The sequence below is a fragment of the Myiozetetes cayanensis genome, unplaced genomic scaffold (genome assembly GCF_022539395.1).
Source record: "Myiozetetes cayanensis isolate MyiCay16 unplaced genomic scaffold, myiCay2020 scf1, whole genome shotgun sequence".
Classification (NCBI taxonomy): domain Eukaryota; kingdom Metazoa; phylum Chordata; class Aves; order Passeriformes; family Tyrannidae; genus Myiozetetes; species Myiozetetes cayanensis.
Window position 1 is genome coordinate 63,469,599 of NW_026086604.1, and position 20,116 is coordinate 63,489,714.

The 20,116-nt window shown below is 35.8% G+C and overlaps 1 protein-coding gene across 2 annotated transcripts in view; it reads left to right on the top strand.

Annotated features, from left to right (window-relative positions):
• Positions 1-20,116, top strand: part of LPCAT1 (lysophosphatidylcholine acyltransferase 1) — a 68,437-nt gene that overhangs the window by 18,014 nt on the left and 30,307 nt on the right. For both annotated transcript variants that reach the window (XM_050326448.1, XM_050326456.1), the window contains exons 4-9: positions 252-364; positions 1,732-1,792; positions 4,263-4,321; positions 9,291-9,325; positions 11,811-11,865; positions 14,736-14,818. In XM_050326448.1, coding sequence (XP_050182405.1) covers positions 252-364; positions 1,732-1,792; positions 4,263-4,321; positions 9,291-9,325; positions 11,811-11,865; positions 14,736-14,818 — 406 coding nt within the window. The remainder of the gene's footprint in view (positions 1-251; positions 365-1,731; positions 1,793-4,262; positions 4,322-9,290; positions 9,326-11,810; positions 11,866-14,735; positions 14,819-20,116) is intronic.

Here is a 20,116-nt window from a genome sequence, read left to right on the forward strand (position 1 = left end):
CAGGAATTTGTGAAAATATAGTGCCAAAATAGCAAAACTGGTTTTCCTTACAGGCATTTTTGGAACTATTTCAATAAAACTGCATTAATTCAGCTGAGTATTTAAGTTTGCAGTGTAATATAGTAAAGTATGTTCTTCTACCAAAATTTTTGTCCAGAGGATTACTAGGCAGAGGTGAGGTGGGGGGATCTTTTTCAAACAAAGAGGAAAATAAGGCTGATTTGTTTGCTTTTGTTTTCCTTCCTCTTCAGCTCTAATCAAATACATCCGACCAGTATTTGTGTCTCGGTCAGACCAGGATTCTCGCAGGAAAACTGTTGAAGAGATAAAGAGGCGTGCTCAGTCTGATGGGAAGTGGCCACAGGTACTGTATTCTGCTACGGTTTGACAAATGGTATTTGGCATTTCCAGGCTTTGGATATGCAGTTTACTTTTTTTCATTGTGAGTGGCTTCAGATGGTTTAGGATGGGGGGTGGGGGTGAAATTTCCTCCGCCCTCTTTTTCTAGAAGATACAATGTAAGATTCTTACCTGTTTCTCGTTGCATTTTGTTTCAATGGGAACTGGGTAAGTACATGAGATGGACTAAATGGACAGACCACAGCAGATTTAGAAAGTCCTCTCAGAAGAAAAAATTAGATGCTTAGCAGAATACCTGGGGAAGTATTGTGTGTTCTTGCCCTTTGCAAGATTTTGGCATACTGTTGTTTTTGGAGATGTGATACTGGGCAAGACAGCCCAAGCAGTTTGGATGTTCCAATAACCAAAGCACACCTCTATTGGACGACATGATGAAAGCATGGATAAAATAAGTGGCTCAGGGTATTTTTTCTGCACCTAAAATGTGACTGTGTATAACGTGCCTTGGAACAGAGTAATGGGAAGGAAGGGATAACTGCCTAAGATCTCACATTTCTTGAAACATGTGGTAATTTTGCAAATCTGAAGCATTCCTGTGATTTTTTTTTTTTTTTTTTGAGATTGGGATACCGTATACTTTTTTGGCATTCTTGATGCTTACAGTGGTTATGCCTGCATAATGATCTGCAGAAACATTATAAACAGCTATAAAAATGAAACAGGTGATATATACCTTTTGAACTATGAGTTTCATCATGGATTTCAAAGCAAGCTAGTACCAGACTGAGCAATAAAACTAGTAATGTTAATTCTCTTCCATTTTTTTGTTCCCTTGTGATACGGGTTTTTTGTTGTTTTGTTTGTGTTGGTTTTTGGTTTTTTTACAATCTACTCTCTTCTGCTGAATTTGGTTCAACTTCAGCATTTTTTGCTTTGTTAGAATTCTGTTTAGGCGTCTTCAGCCTCTGTCATTTGGACATCTGTGCACATGCCAAGTAATAGCAAAAAGAAAATAACTGTCTTTCTACCTGGGAATGGGAATTTTGTTTTGGTACAAAAGAGAATATGATACTTTTGCCAGCACCAAAACCTTTGATGAAAATACTCTTATGCTCTACAAGTGTTTCTGGTCACTGTTGGAATAAACTATTACTGAGGGCAAGAAAGAGGCAAATTCATGGATAAAAATATTGTTACTATTAAGGTAGAACTTTACTTGACTTCTTTTTTTTTTTTTTTTTTAAGTCTATCCGAATTGTTTTTCCCTTAAAACATTTTTGCTGTAATCAGTTAATATCAACTTTGAAAAGATGTTTATAAATAAATTCACACTGGAATAGTTTTTAAAAGTCAATTTTTTCTTACTTCAAGATAATGATATTTCCAGAGGGCACTTGCACAAACCGATCCTGTCTAATTACATTCAAACCTGGTAGGTATTATACTCATTTCTCTGTTCTCTACATAATGCTGTTGTATCTTTGTTTCTTAAAATACCACTTGCATTGTAATTTGCTTACTGTTGCAGAAATTGATTTTAAAATCTCGCAATAGGGTGAAATTGGAATAGAAATTTTCTAATGATACACGAGGTTTGTAATTCCACAATTGAACAAAACATTGTAGATAATTCAGGTTTTTTCTTTGCTTCTGAGATGCATATGAACTGGAAGACTAATGTTTCATGCTGGGTTTTTGTCTGTGGTTGTCTCTTTTCTTTTTCCTTCTTTTTCTTGCCTCCTCCATTTCCTATTTTGGGTCTACCATGCAGCATTTAGATACACTATAAAACTTAAGGTAGCACCGTGAATCTATTTCAGCTTGCCTCAGCATTTGTTGCTCTGTTGTATCTGGATGATTCCTCTCAAACTCTCCTGTGGAGTTGCATCCTGGTGAAGATGGCACGAAAATTTTACCCATATAGCAAATGCCAGCACTCTTAGAAGGCTGGCATTTGTTTACAATTTTTTTGTAACATCCACATTCTAAGCTCTTTACAGTCACCATCACCTTTTTATCTTATCAGATTAGAAGGGGCTATAACTGAATATTGCTGCAGCTGTAAACTGCAATTCCAATTGGGAGAAATGCCAATACTGCAGTGAACCACCAACCTTTTAATATAAATTTGCCTTTATGATGTAGACAGGGAAATGGTCAGTGAAGAAGCTTCAGTGAGCAAGGCAGATGTGAACATGTTTTTTGACTCTTCCTGGGTCTGTGCCTAGCTCATTGTGTTCTGATCTTACTAGGCATCTTGTATTTTGCATTGCTTGCAGCTTACATATGACAATTACAATATCGTGCAGTGACTCAGCATCGTGATTCCTTGCTCTGATTCATTTGGCTGAAGGAATCTCAGGCTTGTCTCTCAGCTCTTACCTTTTTAGATGAATGAGTGGTGGCTAGGGAAACATCCACTTCTTTGGTTCTTTGCTTTCCCTCTCTCTCCACCTGAATCCTGACTATGCTTTGGAAACTAGCCTGAATCTTCCATTTAAGCCCTGATTTACTGCCTTCCCTCTGTGACATAGACCTTCCAGGCACCATGTATTTTCCACCTCAAATTCTCACTCCAGCTTCCTCTCCTCTGGCCTAATACGTGCTGCTGTCTGCCTCTTGACTGCCTCACTTTTCCTACTGAAACCTGCTTCTGTATCCATCCAGCCTTTCAGAAATCCTTTACCTCAAAGTTCCTTACTTATATCTCATTACTTTAGGTCTCTATTCAAATAACTGCTTTCTGGATGCCTTTCCCCATTCTACTCATGTGGCCTATGCTCCTTGCTCTTAACTACATTTTTTTTGGTTTTAAGTTTGTGCAAGCTAATCATATAGGGCAAGGTAGTTTAGTTTTATTCAGGTAGTAGTGTTGTTATCTACCACTCAGAATTTGTCAACTTTGGATTATTTCAAAAGTTACTTAAAATGTTCTTTGAGACTGAACAGAAAGTGCCACTGGCCATGAATCTCTGCAGGATTCTCTTCAGGCAGTCTTCATTTAAAGATTTTTATACTCCTTTAACAATTACTACTTTTATGTCTTGACTTATGCCTCTGTAAAGCAAATGTAATCCTAAGAATACAGTACACTTCAATCATGCAGTTCTTAATTTTAGTCAGAATATTAGAGAGAACTTAGTAAATTGTTATAAATAATGTAGTTTGAGTAAGCTGTTTTAATTTCTTCATGAGGAAAAAATGTTTAGAGGAATCTAAACATCTGAGCAACATAGTTGTCATGCTTACCCAATCTTTGTACTAGAAACCAAGAAAATGCTTAGCAAATGACATAGATCTTGTGCTACTTATATATCAGAACTGCAGTTTGCATATGAAATGAAGCAGTGCTTCTGTATAATAGCTGCAGTTCAATACTTTATAACTATTAGATTTTTCCATAGCTAGAGAACAGAAGTTATGTTAATTCTGTTATTTCAGAGAAGACAAATTACCTATAAATTGTTGTTGCTCAAACAAAAATAGAAAGCTTCTTTTGCATAAGCAAGCTTGGATTCCTCACCCAAAAAATATTTTTGACCATGGGGAATATATTGCTTAACTATCTTGCACATACTCATATTTTTTTAATCATTTATCAAACTGAATTTGGTACTGAGCTTTGACTTGTCTGCGTGGCAATATATGTAAGGGGTAAAGGATAATTTAGAGAACGCAAGAAAGCATTTTTAATTATTTATCTGCTGAAAAGATGGATATACATTGTCTTTCTCCAGTGCTTGCTTTTTCAATTACTTTTGAGGCCACTTTCAGATCTTATTTTTTCACTATCAACTAATTCCTATCTGCCCATTAATTGTATAATTATTTCTTGATGCAGTAAACTTCTTCTGTAGCATAAATCACTAATAAAGTAATTATGTGTCATATGTGCCTTCTAGGAGCATTTATTCCTGGAGTTCCTGTACAGCCAGTGGTTTTACGTTATCCAAACAAACTGGTAAGTTCAGCTTGCAGTGTGGCTGGAAATACAGGGCATTTTCCTTGAAAAACGTTTGCACTTCTGTAATCTTTTAGGTTTAGAAATTTGAAAATAATTAATAATTTTTACTGGCTAAGTATATATTCCTTAATTCTCAAGCAATATAGATAATAGTTCGAATGTTTTTGCTTTTATTACATTACTCCTAAACATTGCTCTGAAAGTTATTTGTGTTGTTACCAGAAGTACAGTACACGAGTCAAATGTCAGTTTCTGTGCAGGATCTATGTTGTCTTGTTCTCCCTGTTACTGCTGGAGAGTTTCCTTAATGTCATTTACAGCTGGAAGATGCTTCTGCACCTCCTGCCTTTGGGGGTGTTAGTCCTGAATTAACGCAATTGTATAGCATAGTGTGTTGGGGATCTCTGCACCTTTATATTGTCTGTGTTTTACATTCACTTGGCTAAGGAATGCTAGAGAATGGCTAATTTGGAGTAGTCCTTCAATATAAATCAGATTCAGGTAAAATGGAAATCACAGTGTTTATTTACAATACCTGAAGTTTCTTTTTGAGCCCTCTGTAGAGGATGTAAGGAGTCTCAGAAGTAAAAATGGGACTACCTTGAGTCTTAGCTGATGCATGTCACATCAGATCTCTCTTACTAGCTCATTAATAATCCCTTGTTCTAAGGAAGGATTTTGTTTCCTCTTGGTACCTGAGTTTCTTACAAATACTTCTGTCCATTGTTCTTTCTGTCAACTTACAGCGTGATATAACACATAAACTTGATTAAAAAAGTACCCAAACAAAGTCGATATACATAGACTACCGTTTGCTCTTGACTGAGACAAGATGCGATGGTGGTCAACTAGTTTGCACTAACAAACACAGAAATTATCTTTGCAGATGCTGTGAAAAGAACAGCTATACTTACTTGCATAGTATTAAGTGTATTGTAGCAGGTTGCCTGGGGACTTTTCCTTACACAATTGTTTTGTTTTCAGGAAAAAAGATTCTTTTAATCCAGTTGCATACTGAGATGTCTTTATTGCCCATAGTACATAATATGCAAAGTTTGTAGACTGGTATTACATGTTCCTAACACTTCATTAACAGAAATTGTGAGCTTTTAACATTGAAGTAAATCAATATAAATGTCAATGAAAATTTTCATAATTTCTTTGTGTTACTGCAAAATATCATAAAAGAAACTGTAACTATTTATGTAGATATCCATTGTGAGCTGGCCTGAATTTGTGTATGGGTCTTTACTTTTCCCTACCACTTTTAATTGCTGTGAAACACTTAGTTTCAGTACCTTTCTGAGTCATTTAACTCCCTAAGGTCTACTTCCTAGAGGCCTTCCTGAGATCTAATCATTAATGACAGGGGTGCTAATTGCTATAACTAAATTGATTTTTACATTAGCTTGAGGGCTGCAGAAGAGTTGCAACAGAGTTAGAATGAGGAAGGAGGAATATGATGTGATACATGAAGGTGAGGTTTATTTTGGTTAGAATGCAGATTTAGGTTATTTAATTTCATTTATTAAGCTATTCTTATCTCAGTCTACAAGGTTACATTTTCTTCCTGATTTTCCTACCCACCCTGGGGGAGGAATGAGCGAGCAAGCAGCTGCATGGTACTTAGTTGCCAACTGGGATTTAACCACAACACATGTAAGAACAACATAGTAGGGAGAGAATATTGTTTTTCATACACTGAGACACCATTTTTAGCAAACTTTAATTATCCCTGGCTTCCTGCTTGTTGTCTTGTTTAACTGCTGCATATTATAATTTTAGGTTTAGAAAGGAACTTCTTAAGATCTCGGCTTAGCCAGTGAATTCCAGATATGTATTTTGTGCAATCACCCCACTGCTCTTTACTTGAAGTACCTGCTCAGATCTACATTCAGAGCTCTGAGTTCCACAGTACAGATGAGAACAGTCTTGAATTTGAGTGCACCTGCTGTACTGAGAGGCTTTTTGAGATCAGAGCCTGGGGTGAATATAGTAGGTGTGGGCGCTCTTACATGCTTATTTCATTGTACTCTGTTCAAGAACTGGGGAAAGCATTGCTGTTCCGCAGTGGGCTGAAATGGGGCAAAAGGAAAGAAGTAAATTCAGTTATTTTCTAGCAAATAAATGTAGTTCTGGTTGCTCTAAAGAACTCTCTATTTATTTTTTTTTTATAGTCAGGGTTGCCCCCTGGATACCCATCGTCTTGGGACTTGTGATTATTTGTGTTAGATGACATCTCTGGTCCTGTATTGGTGTTTCTTTAGAAGTTGTATATTAGTATGATACATGATCAGAAAGAATTTTAAGGCTTAAAATATTAAGCCTTTAAATAAATTTAAAAAAATATTAAGCTACTGGTTTTCTAGTCTAGTAATATTTTGGGTATTGGATGCTTGAGAGCTATTGCCTGTTATCAAAATAAAATGCTGTAGTGTCTTCATCCACAGGTTCTACAGCAATTTGTTTTTACACTTATTTTCTTTGTTTCTTCATTTGAATTTTGTGTCAGAGTGCTGGTGATTATGAAAGGCTGTATACCTATATAAATATCACAGAGCCATTTCAAATGTATTTTTATGTCCCAGTGTCTTCCACAAGTAACTACTATTTGATAAGGGTTTGGCAGCATCTCCTGTGCAGTTTTGTTATGTCAGGGTTGACTGAACATGTAAAAACAACAGCCAGTCTGCTTTTTGAAGGTTGGCATGATTGTCAGTATCTTCTTATGTCAAATTCAAACTATAGGGAAGATGGCTCTTCTCCCTGTTTCCTCCCATGCTGAGGGGAAATAACAGGGGGGATAACATTCAAGGTCAGGTTGGATGGAGCTCTGACCAACATGATCTAGTTGAAGACATCCCTGCTCATTGCAGGGGGGTTGGAATAGATGTCCTTTAAAGGTCCCTTCCAACCCAAACCATTCTATGGTTTTATATACTTCCACGCAATTCAAGTATTTTTATTACCTAGATACAGTAGTTTCAAAGTGTACTCTGAATGCTATTGAAGTGAATACTGTCCATAGGGATAAGCTGGTAGCAGTGATAAATATAAAAGGTAACTGGGTAAGGAAAATACCACTTCCCATTGTCTTCCTGCAGTTTTTATCATAAAAATATTGGATATGCTGGTAGCAGTCTGCTGTAGCATAGGTCTGCCTCTTGCAGACCAGAATCCTATTTTCCCCTAGAAAATAGCATTTATAGCCACCATCCCTGCTGCATCCTGGTGTTCTTGATGAGAAAAAGCATTCATGTCTGCTATGACATTCACACTGGGAATTTTCTTGCAGGATTGTTGATAGATACATGGGTTATTTTTGAGTTTGACTTGCCAGCTAGACAGCACAAGGCTGGATTCTGAAAATACTTACTCACTGTTCAGCAATCCAGATACTTTTGTGGAGATCTCATTTTTCTTTATTTCCTTCTGCACTGTTGCAATTTAGAGAGCTGAGTTGGATATGTGTAATTCTGTGGTGTTTTTCTACAAGGCAGATTTAGTCTCTAGATAAATTATTAGCTGTCTACACTGATTTCTCAGGGTTTGTAAATGAAAATTCCTTGTGGAAAGAAACCAAACCTCATAATGTGTTTACTTGCAGTGTTATCAGAGACATCAAATTAGCCAGAAACGGTGTAACAGTAAAGCTACAGACAATAAAGTTCTAAAAGATCCCTACATGAATAAGTTTTTTATGTACATATGTTAGTTGGTATAGATAGAACAATGGCTTGGAGAGTAAGGTCGGTGTATCATGAAGCTACACTAAAAATTTAAAACTTGACTTTTGACAACTGCTTTCAGTCAAACAAAATATGATAAATAAGTATTCTATCACATAAATCACATTTTTCACCATTTATGGATGGATTTGCTTTCTTTTATTTTTAGTTGTGACAACCTTTTGCTCTAAATGGTAATTAAAACTTGAGTTTGATTTGGTTTTTCATGGTCATGGCACATGTGATCACATGAACTCTCTAAAATGGATTTGGATGGTAGCATAGAACTGAACTGGAACATTTTCAGTAAGTTGAAATAAATATCATTCTGATCTGGTCTTTTAGAACCCTGAATTTAATGAGTCTTCTTGTCTTTAATGACTTGAACTTTTTTTTCCCAGTTAGAACAGAACTAATTTTCAGGTTTTTAGATTCTTACTTCTACACTTAAATGTTATCTCTAAGTCTTGCAGTTTTTTTCCTGTACTGTTTCTTAGTCTTACAGTTAAAAATGTGATGACTTTTACTGTCATATTGCTTCCTGTTACCTCTTATATCTGTTATATATTCCTTTCCAGGTCTCTGACTCCTTTTTGCTGTTTGCATCTAACAAATACTTTCACTGCTATTTGTCCTCTCTTAGTGTTTCACACCATGTTCACTTTGGCCATGCAAAAGTTCTGCTGGTCATCCCTGAAAGTAAATTTGTAGGTGTAGATGTCTTAGAATGTACCTTTTGATTCTTGGATCAGGCAGGTGGATGTATGGTGTCTGTGTGTAAAGACAACTGTGAAAGTACTTTGTTTGAGGTAAGACATAAAGTCTTACCCATCCTACTGCTTCACGTCTATTGAGCAGACTTCCTTACAGTCATCCCCACAGGTCCCAGACACTTCAGGAGTGTTAGAGTGTTTGTATCTATTGCTGGGACATCCAAGTACACTGTAGGGACACTTTGTCAAGCGGGGTGGGTTAAGAAAATAAATACATGTGGACTATGCATATTAGGGAACATCACCTTACAGTAAGTAACTTTCTCTTCAAAGGCTAACAGCCTTTGGGTATTTCCTAGCTATGTAAAAGATAGGCTGCTTCCTAACAGGGTTAAGAACTTTTGCAAACAGGGCATTGAAATTTCCATGAAAACATTATAGTCCTATGTCATCAATTATGCTGTCTGCAGTATAAAAAGTTGAAAGCACAGTAATTAATTGCAGCTGTCATACTTCTTTTCTTAGGACACAATCACATGGACATGGCAAGGGCCAGGAGCGTAAGTAGTTTGTTTTCTTGCTTGTATCCTGATTACTTTCCTCCATTAGTTTTTATTTACATGACTTACAGGCATATATAGTCAAAGAATTCCTGGTTATTGGATTGTTCTTTGGGATTAATTTATCTTTTATCTATTATTCCCTAATTATGATAATACTGATTCAGAGAAATCCAGGTATAAACAGTGTACTTCTGCTGCTTTGATTTTGTTGGTTTGCAGAATGGATTTTAGGTTTTTATTTCAATTTTTTTTTTTTTAAGCCAAGTGCCTGAAGTAAAACAACTTGTTTCTGCTCTATGTGTTTTATTGCCTGCAAATTGATTTGGTATATTACTGTATAAAATCTGTAGGTTTTTTTTTTAAATCAGTCTTATCTAATGGAAAAAGTCAACTCAGAGAACTTGGAGATACTGTTTCCATATAGCTTTGATTTTGCAAATTCATGTAATGTCAAATATTAAATGAAGCAGTTCCTGATTTAAAAAAAAATTAAGCATTATTTTCATGATGGAATTTGAGTAGAAATTCTAAAATGTTTAGGTGAAAGTGAAAACAAGAAATTTTTTAACCCTAAGTAAAGGGGAGTTGACTTCTTTTTTAATGCCTCGTATTGTTTTAAATGTCCCACCTGAGATCCTGTATTTTAGTAGTAACAAGGAAACTGTTTGGATTAGCCAAGACTCAAGTAACTTAGAATTTTGTCAGTTAGTTTTGCACTTGGGAACCAGGTCTAAATAAGGCCATGAGTAGATTTGTAGACTTGAGGAATTAATTGATAACTTTTAAACGTCCATCTTACAATTAATGTACCACATTAGAAGTAGGTGAATGCACAATAGTGTATAATGTAAATAGGCACTGTAGCATTTACTGCATTAAGGGATTTCTGTTCTCATGAGCTCCTACCTCTTCCCCTGCATTTGCACTGCAATTCACCTAAAAAAGTAACTCAGCCATAGAGGCGAAAGGCAAGTAGCTTACTTCCAGCTTAGTGTCTTACCTGAGGAGGCAATAACATATAAGAGGAAGAGGGAATAAACTTGTAGATGTGTTGCCTCAGATCACTGTAATGTCTACAAACCCTTTTTTCTGAAGTGCTGACCTCTGCTAAAAAAGTTAAATTAAATTAAAGCCAAATCTGAGTCTGAGGCACCATATGATGTTACACAAATTGCCTGGGTCAGTTTAAATTACAGCTTTACTTAATTAGGATTAATTCTGCTGAGTGACCTAAAATGTATTTCTGATGTCTTAGCAGAAAATAATGGTAAGACTGATACAGTTTTTTTCTCAGCAAGTGTCTCTCTTCTGTTTTAGTGTTAGCCAAAACTTAATCTGGAAATGTTGCTGTATCCAGGAGTATTGTTTGTTCAAAGGTGTTGTAACCTATAAAATGGATTGAAAACTTGTCACATACAAATTTACACTTTCTTCCACTTATTGAAAGTAATGTTTTTACTAATTTGCAGAGCAAATGAGCTGACTCTACCTTGAAAACAAAGAGTGACTATAGTATACAACTTAAATTCTATGTTAGACTTGAGTTAGATAGAGGTTCTATCAGTTTTAGATTTTTATTTAAATTTAAAGTTTAATCTTTCAGGATTCCAGAGAGCTGGCAGAGAGAAAAGTTTACTTGTAACTTTATTGGGGGGGTTTAATGCTCTTGGACAAGGACCTACAAACCAGACTTTGATGTTTCCTATCAGTGCCGTAAACTTCAAATCACAGATTCCACTGTTGTTCTTAATCCTTTTCTTTGCTTTAATATGTTGGAAGTAGAGTAGGAAGGAAGGAGGGGAAATGTTTTGCACCCCTCTATGAGTGTATAACAAAATGAGTAGGGTTTTGCTTCTAGGAACTGCACTGTATCTGTGTAAGAGGATTTTGAGCAGCCCTCCCTCACAATGATTGACTTCTGTAACTACCTAGATACTGTGTAAAAATGGGGTTACTAACACTGCTCCCTAATTTAGGTTTACTAAATCCTTTCCTGGATTTGAACCTTAATGCTTTCCAAGGTCAAGTTGATTCCAGTTATCTTGTATCTTAGGCTAATAAAGCTCACGTAGAATTTCATTAACAGACTTCTGCAGTATAATGAACTTTGATTCCAAAGCAAGGTAATGATAAAATCTCAGTGGTTATAATTAATCTTGCCAACTCTGTGCTGAATACAGCATTTTCCTGAAACAGACTTACTCTTTCTTTACACGTTATGCATACATTATCTTTTACTGTTTGTCTTCCTGCTTTTGAGTGTTTTTTAAGATGCCATTTCAGTGTAAACTGCTTTAGTTGCACCTTACAGAATATAATGTGTAGAAGTACTTTCAAACACCTTTTCTGTTAATTTTTTATCTGAATATGATCATACCTACAAGTAGGAACACTCCCTGAAGACTTTGGAGTAAAATGTACTACAGTTTCACTACATATAAATTTTTTTTCTCCATCCCTTCCCATCTTTTGCCCCTTTTAGGTTTGAAATTCTGTGGCTTACTTTATGTCAGTTTCACAATTCCGTGGAAATTGAGGTCAGTAAAAAAAAAAAAAAACCAAACCAATTTATTCTGAGCAGTTTCAGAATATGTAATATTGTACTTGATTCTGCAGTAAAAGTTTGTGTTCAAACTTTGTATGTTTGTCTGTAAAAACAGGTTAAAATACCACTTACATTTTAGACAAATGGCTTCTGTATCTGAAAATGTACTCTAAAAATGAATAGCAAAATACAGTTTTCCCCTTGGCATAAGACTTTACTTTCTTATTGATTTTAATGGAGTAGATAAATTTCTGACTCTGTTCAAAGAGTCTTTTGTGAACTAATTTCTTGTCTTTTAACGGCCTAATTACTATTCCAAGTAGTGTACCAACTTTGCATGTTAGACATCCAAGTGTGCGAATGCTGATGTACAAACTAAGGACTATCTTGTAGAGGAAAATTGTGGGTGGTTTCTTATAGGTCAGATATATTATTTAATGTCTGGCTAATTTGTAGTTAGGCTGCACTGGTCAGAATGTGAAAATAGGGAAACAGAAAGAAAATCTATCTATATTCTTAACTTTGTTTTGAGGAAAACACTGTGATCCTAAGGCTGAAGACTGTTGTAGAGACAATGCAAAAACAATTAAAGCCATTCCTTTTAAATTGTTGTCTCTATGCATTTTAGACAGAGTAATTGCATTTTTGTGGACAATGACAGTATTTGGAAAGTGTTATATAGGATATTTGACAGATGTTCTGCATTTCTTTTGCTTTCTGAATAATGAAGCAGCTATTTAGCTCTGACAGATGGAACTGATGACAGGGTAAATCAGTAGGAAGAACTATTGCATATTTACATACATTGTGTTACAGTAGTGACATATAATGCATGCTAATCACAGTACTTATTGTTGCTCTGTGTTTGCTTATTTATGCAGTCAGTTATTCTCAAAATTAATGAATGTACAAAATACCAGCCACTGAATGGTTGTATCTGTTGTAGAAATTTGTGGTTTGTGTTATCACTTCAGTTGGATATCATCAGCTATTTATGGCATATATTAAAAAAAAAAAAATTGGTTTCCAAACTAGTGACCTTTTTTTTTCAGAAAGGCCAGGGAGTGACTGCCTTATGCAGGGGTAGGACAAACCAGTTGGTTGGCAGGATTTTTACTCTACCTCAGGAACGTGTTTTTCTGCCCTAGGCAAGTAAAATGTGTTCTTTCACACAGAAGTGAACAGTGCTGAGCTTTCTTGATTTTTGAGACAGCAGCTGCTAGCAGATCCTGAGTTTCTGTAGCTCTTACAGATCTTGCATAATAAGTTATGATCTTTAATAGTCTTTAAAAAAAAAGCAAACTAACTAGTGACCTTCTAAAGTACTCCATACTAGAGCGGGAGCTGGCAGAGGGTAGAGGAGCAGAAGTGTTTGCAAGGCTGCTTTCAAGTATGAGGCAGAATACTTGAGTTCTACTTTGAATCTGTTTTTTTAAGGAAGTGCAGCAGATTTAGGAATGTAGAAGAAAAACTAGTTGTTCAAAGCCATATTTTTCCCCTGGTCTCCAAAGTTTGTTGGTTTTTGTTCCTGCTCTGCTCCATCAGCACAGAGATAACTAGCAAATACCAACCAGCCTTGGTAACACAGTTACTGCTGATGATCCGATAACTCAGGGAGACATACAACAGAACAACACAACATCAGTCTGGTTTTTATTAAATAATAGCTGGTAAGGTTTAACAGGCAACAATCAGGATCCAAAATTAGTTAGTCTGTGCTTGTCTGCATATAATATATGTTCTGGCATACGATATGTGTCATCCAGTATGTATACTGAGAATCAAGCACCTATGTAGCTTTTATAATAGGTTTCTGTAAATATTGGCCCATCTATCCATCCTCTACTTAGAACTGCATGCAAGCAATGTTGTGAAGAAGAGTGGAGGTATGATCATCTACACATGTAAATTGTTTTGGCTCTTGTCATTTTTTTTTGGTGGCCTGTCAGCTTCAGTGTTCATACATCCATCACAGTCTGCAGCAGCTTGAGAGTTCTTCTGGTTTTGTTAGTGCTGTTGAAATATCATGCTATTTATATAGTTAGGCATGGACATGTAGAGCACTTCTGAAATCTCCTCATATTCAAACTTGTTCTGTATTTGGATGAATGACTTGACAGCAGTTTGCAACTCAAAGAAATGGAATAGGACTTGGAAGTTGAAGGAACAGTTATTCCACCTCTGTTAACTTCACAGTCGTTGTCCTTTTGTATATTACATCACACTGATGCATCTGCTTGTAATGTAAACCTAGAAGACAGGAGTCATATGTTTTCAGTTGCAGTGGTGCATATAAAGAAAACTAGCAAAACCCAAAATAAATTCAAGATTTGTCCGTTATACGGAACAGAAAAACATTTAATGGCAGCATTTGGGTATGGCTGATCATACCATTATGTAATTCTGAAAACACATCTGACTTCAAAGTTATTGAGAAATATTTGCTGAAATTACTTCATATTTATTCCCCAGTTGTTATTTTATTTTTATAAGACTAGTGTGAAACTTTTTGGTTATCTGGAAAGAGCTGAACAAAAGAATGTAAAAGAAAGGTTTATCCAAGAAAATGCTAGTACTTGTAAGTTATTTAAAAATTCCTAGTCTTACTTATGAAAGGAAGATAAAACTCTGCTTGGGTTCCATGAGATAAAAAATGAACTAAGTCTATGTTATATGAATTTTCTAGAAGTATGACATATGCTTAAGCATTTAAGAGTTGAATTTTTATTTTTTTCTATAGTCCTTTTGTTAATATAATTTTGTAAGTAACGACAAACTGTACACAATATTCACCAAAATGCTATAGGAGAAATTGTTTAAAATGTTAAATATTTTTGGTATAATTCAGTTCTCTTTATGCAGTTTCTACCTGTGTATATTCCTTCAGAAGAAGAAAGAAAAAATCCAGTGTTATATGCCAATAATGTCAGACGTGTAATGGCAGAGTAAGTATCTTGTAATACAGAATAAAAATAAATGTGTGATTTTAAATTTAGGATGAAGAAAATATCACAAAATCAAGTCAGCATAGTTGCCTGCTCACAAAGAAGCTTGTAGTCTACAAAACTTTTTACAGAGCACTTGCCTTCCTCTGTGAGGAGGCCAAGGAGCCACAAATACAGCAAGAATTGTAGGAGCTGGTGGGTTTGGGATTTTTTTTTTGTTGGTTGGTTAGTTTTTTTCTTTAAACATGTCTTCATATAATGAACCAGTTCTGCTTGCTCTTGTGGGTATTTAGTCTTTTGGGGGAAAGGTATGGGTGAATTTTAGGAAAGCTAATATAACCAAATTTTTGTTGTTGGGGTTGCATTTTAAGCTGTTACTCTTTTAATGAGGTTAAGAATAGTTTCATATATTTGTTATTTTGAACAGGAAAGCCACATCTATTGGAAACAGAGCACTGATACAATGCAAATTAATTGAAATTAAATGTTCATATGTCAACACTTAGAACACTTGTCTATAGTGTATAATAAAGGTAACATTTAATACTTCTACTCTTTTTTTTTTTTTACCCCTCTTGTTCATTCCTTCTTTGTCCTTTCAGTAAATCCTTCATTAGTCAATAGATACTTTTTTTGGTATTTACAGCAAACCCTCTACTCTGTGATCACTGATAACTCTTGAGAGATGTGTGAATCTTTGTAGTCTTGATTTTGAAAGAATTTGTGAAATCTGAATTTCCTTTGTGCAACTTCTCTTCCGTTTCTAAGTTACCAGTTTAAACCAAAGACCAGTTTGTAAATAGTAGGTGATAATTCTTCTCTGGTTTATAAGCAGAATGCAGGTCTGGGAGTTTTTCTTAAGGATGTTAAGGACCATAATATAGCAATGGATCAATACTTGATCCATTGTACAAAAGGACCTGTACATCAGCCTCAAAGACTTTTGTTGCTAATTTCAGACAGTCAACTGGCACTACGTTAAGTGTTGTTCTCAGACTTTGAATAGAAGACCATGTTATTAAACCTTCATTCTGAACTTTACTCCAATCAGATGACAGATACTGTGTGTTTTAAGGAGAAATTGCGATAGCCTACAGAAGTTTACAACAACAAGCATATTGAAAGCCTTCCCTTCTATGTGTGCTTAGATATTATTTTATTTCTCCCTCCCATCTCTGAAGAATTAAGTATTTGGGGTGTCAGAAGTGGGATGCAGGTCTAAAGGGGATCAGAATGGGGGTTATCGAATACAACTTGCTTTGAGATGAAGAAGGGGCTGTAGGTGCTATGTTGATGTGAATGGGAAAATAAATGTGATGGGATACCAAAGTTTTGAAGTTAAAGTGCAGAATGAAACTCAATATTGATGCCTGGATACCATGGATAACTATAGGTCAATTAACATCAACATGGTCAAAAATTATTTACTTTTGACTGCTTCCAGATACCTACTTCTAGTGGGTCTTCTCCAGACTTTCCTATTCATTCATGTGGCTTTGGGTACAGGAGATACCAGCTCGGATGCTGTCAGACTATTCTGGAGCTGTAGCAGGTGCACCTCAAGTACCTCGAGTGCCATTTGGTGCCAGCACTGTATTCTGCATTGCTGAACAAAGGGCACTCTTGCTGCTTTGTCTAGATTTCTCTTGCTTTTCTTGAAAATTGAGTTGGTGGCAGTGTATCATTTTCTTGTCAAGGGGTCAGGATCTTTTAAATGTCTGCTTTCCCCTTATTCTCCATATTTTTCATATTTTTCTGGAGGAAGAGTCTAATCCTACTGGATATTTTGCAACCATCAGAGGTGGCAGTCCCAAATAATAATGTAGTCTAGACATGAGTCTAGAACCAGTGTTGTGGAAAGCTTACGTCTTGCTTCTGATTTCAAGGGAAATTGATAGAAGTTGCTGAGTGCAGCAATACGTACAGTTTCCACTTTTGAAGTTGTTTGCCTTCACAGTAATTTTTACTTGTGAACAGCTCCTATTAAGTGTTGAACAAAACATTTGACAAGAAGAATTTTAATGGATAATTTGATAAGAATTTGATAAGAATCGATTCTTATGCTGCTTACTCTTGTTGATGCTTTGAAAAGTTTTTGGTTTAACCTTATTTGATTAGCTTTTCCATGGGCAGCCACACACAGATGCCAGTGATGGGGTTCTCTAGATAGTTCTTGTTCGCTTATACATATAAATTGAATATTTGATGGAGGAGATGCTGTCATTCTTGGAGGTTTGCTTCCTTAGTATGTCAGGTTTTTGCAGCTTGGATGAATTTACTTACCTAAGAAGTGAAATCCAAAGCATGCCTGGCCTTTTGGCTCTGTTTCAGCCAGGAACAGGCAGTCATACAAGGAGTTGGGAGGGCACAGCTGACCCCAACTGACCCAAGGGAGATTCCATGCCATATGTCACCATGTTCAGCATATAGACCTGGGGAATGAAGAAGGAAAGGGGGGGGGGACATTCAGAGTGATGCGGTTTGTCTTCCCAATTCACTGTGATGCCTGAGGGAGCCCTGCTTTCCTGGGGATGGCTGATCACCTGTCTGCCCATGGGAAGTGGTGATTGAATTCCTTGTTTTGCTTTGCTTGTGTGTGCGGCTTTTTCTTTCCCTGTTACACTGTCTTTATCTGAACCAGAGTGTTCTCACTTTTACCACCCGAGGGGATAGTGAGCAAGGGGCAGTGTGAGACTTAGTTGCCATCTGGGGTTTAACCACAGCAACCATATTGATGCAACTGAAAGTCCTGCGGTCTGGATGACTATTTTGTAAGAACCCTTTCCTGCTGCTTTTCAGGACCTTGTTTCACAGGCTTCTTTTCTAAAATAAACCTGCTTCATATTTTAATTAATTCAAATATAATGTGAGCTGATCTCTTGATAGATAGTGTTTCAGTATTTATGCACTGATCTGTCACCAAATTCCACAAGAATCCAGGTGATACATTTCCATTTTTTAAAGGACACTGTCATGGTAGATAATGAATTTAAGGGTCACAACTTCTACAGACCTTTCACTTGCAACTGTGGCTGTTTGCTTCTGCAGTGCTACCCTGGAGTAATATCTTTCATTTCTGCCCTTCTCATCAGAAGGGTGAGTAAGATCCGAGCCTTAGAAGCTTTACAACATCCATAAAAATCCAAAGTTTCTTTCTAAAAGTGTTTCTTAATCTCACCTATGTGATGACCAGTATTTTGATGTCTGTGATCATCAACCTTTTTCTCATTGACAGATACTTACTTAATAGAATTGGAACAAAATCTCAAATCATACAGTCCTGTTACAGGCATGCAGCTCACTGTTTCTTCTGTTTTGGGGATTATCTGTCTAATCAGAACTGAAATTACTCATACAGAATAGCCACTACTGCTGAACATGCCTGTCTTCCTTTGGATCATTTGCTTATTCTGCACAACAGCTATGTGCAGATTAAATTAATTTGCTGTTTGAAGTATGGTCCCCTACTTGTTCCTTAACAATATTTTGTTTGAGGGAGTCCATCTTGTTTGATCTTTCTGACTGTGTTCTGACTGCTACTCTGTGTAGCTGATGCCCATCTCATCTACAACATGCCATCAAAAAATGTGTTTAGAGTCACTTTCAATCACAAAAAATGTTGAGTGCTTTTAAATATGGCAACCGTCCAGGCAAGTTCTCTCTTTAAAAAGAATAAATAAAATGTGGTCCTGTCTTGAGCTTTAATTTACTTCATGTGTTCTTTATTGCTCTAACAGAGTTCTGAAACCACCTTGCTATTAAGTCATACCATGTAGATAAATATTATATTGCCTCACTTTTGTATTACTTGGGCAAAATCATCATTTTAGTCTTCATGTACATAAGCTTATTGTCTTCTGATGGTAGTCAACATGGGTTGTTTTGGTCTGTTAATTTAATACAGTTTCTTCTAGATATTTTCTAGTTGAGTGACTAACTTTCTGGCCTATGTTGTTACTTTTTTTTTTGTCTTCAGAGTATTAAGTCATGATTTATTGCAACTATGGTAGTATTGTAAAACTTTCAGCCACTTGAGGCTTTAATCTCAGCTTTCCAGAACTATTAAGAACAAATCATTTGACCTTGCCATCCTGAGTATTTATTTCTAAAAATTTCTTAGTGATAAAGAAAACATCTCTACCACTTTTAGAGCATTAGAAAGTACTTAATTTTCTTCATAAAATATGTCATCTTAATTGTTTCCTAATGTAAAGGTAATTTTTTGATACCCAGTTAAAGTTAGTTATGTTTTGTGGTTGCTTTGGGCTATTTCCCCTGAAAAAAAAAATTAGTTACCTCTTTCCATTGTGGGATTGTAGCCTTTTGTTTGTTGGATAGATTCTTAAACACCTAATTTTCATTAAAACTTTCTTCTGTAAGACAACAGTTGTAATCAAAGTACTGTTTAGAGTATAGAAATTCTATTCTAAAGAAAAAGTAGGTAACTCTTTCACTCCCACTTTGCAAAAAAAAAAAAAAAAAAACTGGTTTGTTACCTTGCTATTCCTTAGGTCTCAAATATACTTGAAAGGAGTATGACAGTTGTTCAGCTTCTATTTAGTTGCAAAAATTCATTTTGTACATAGATAAGCCAGTGGTAGTGTAGGCAACTAATTGTGAAAATTTGCACTGCAGACTCTTTGTGCAAATCTAAAGTGACCTCACCCATAATTACAGTTATAAACTGATTAAATAATTATACACAGACTCATTGGTATCTTATTAACATATAAACACAATTTGTTTTCCTTTGTTTTCCTTTAGTTTCTCTTACAGAGACTATCTTCAAAATAGGGAAGAATACGGTTTAGATGGTACAATTTGGGGGAAAAACAAGCTAAAATATTGCAGATTTGTTAATTATTGCATGGGGTAGATGTTTAAACTGAAACTTGATGGAAACAGGACGCCTTTGCTCCTTTGATTTTCAAAATTGGAAGAAACTCAGAACCAAAGTTCTGTCAGTGCTCCTGATTTGAATATTTTGTTTTTCTAATATATGTAATGCTAAACTCAGCATTATAACTACATGTGTGACACTGGCCAGGAGTTCTGAAGTTTCTCTTTTGGTGAGCCCAGTACAGCAGACTTCCTGAAGAAATGCCAAAATGTCATAGTCAAGTTTGCGTTTTTCCAATTATTTTTTTTCTTCATCACTGACACAAACATTTAAAGATGTATTTTTATATTTACAGTAGATGCTGAAATCGATTAAAATGCAGCGTGTTGGACATGAAACTTGAAAACATCTGTCTTCCTTACATTTCCTCTGTCATATGCTTGCCAGGATCACTTTCC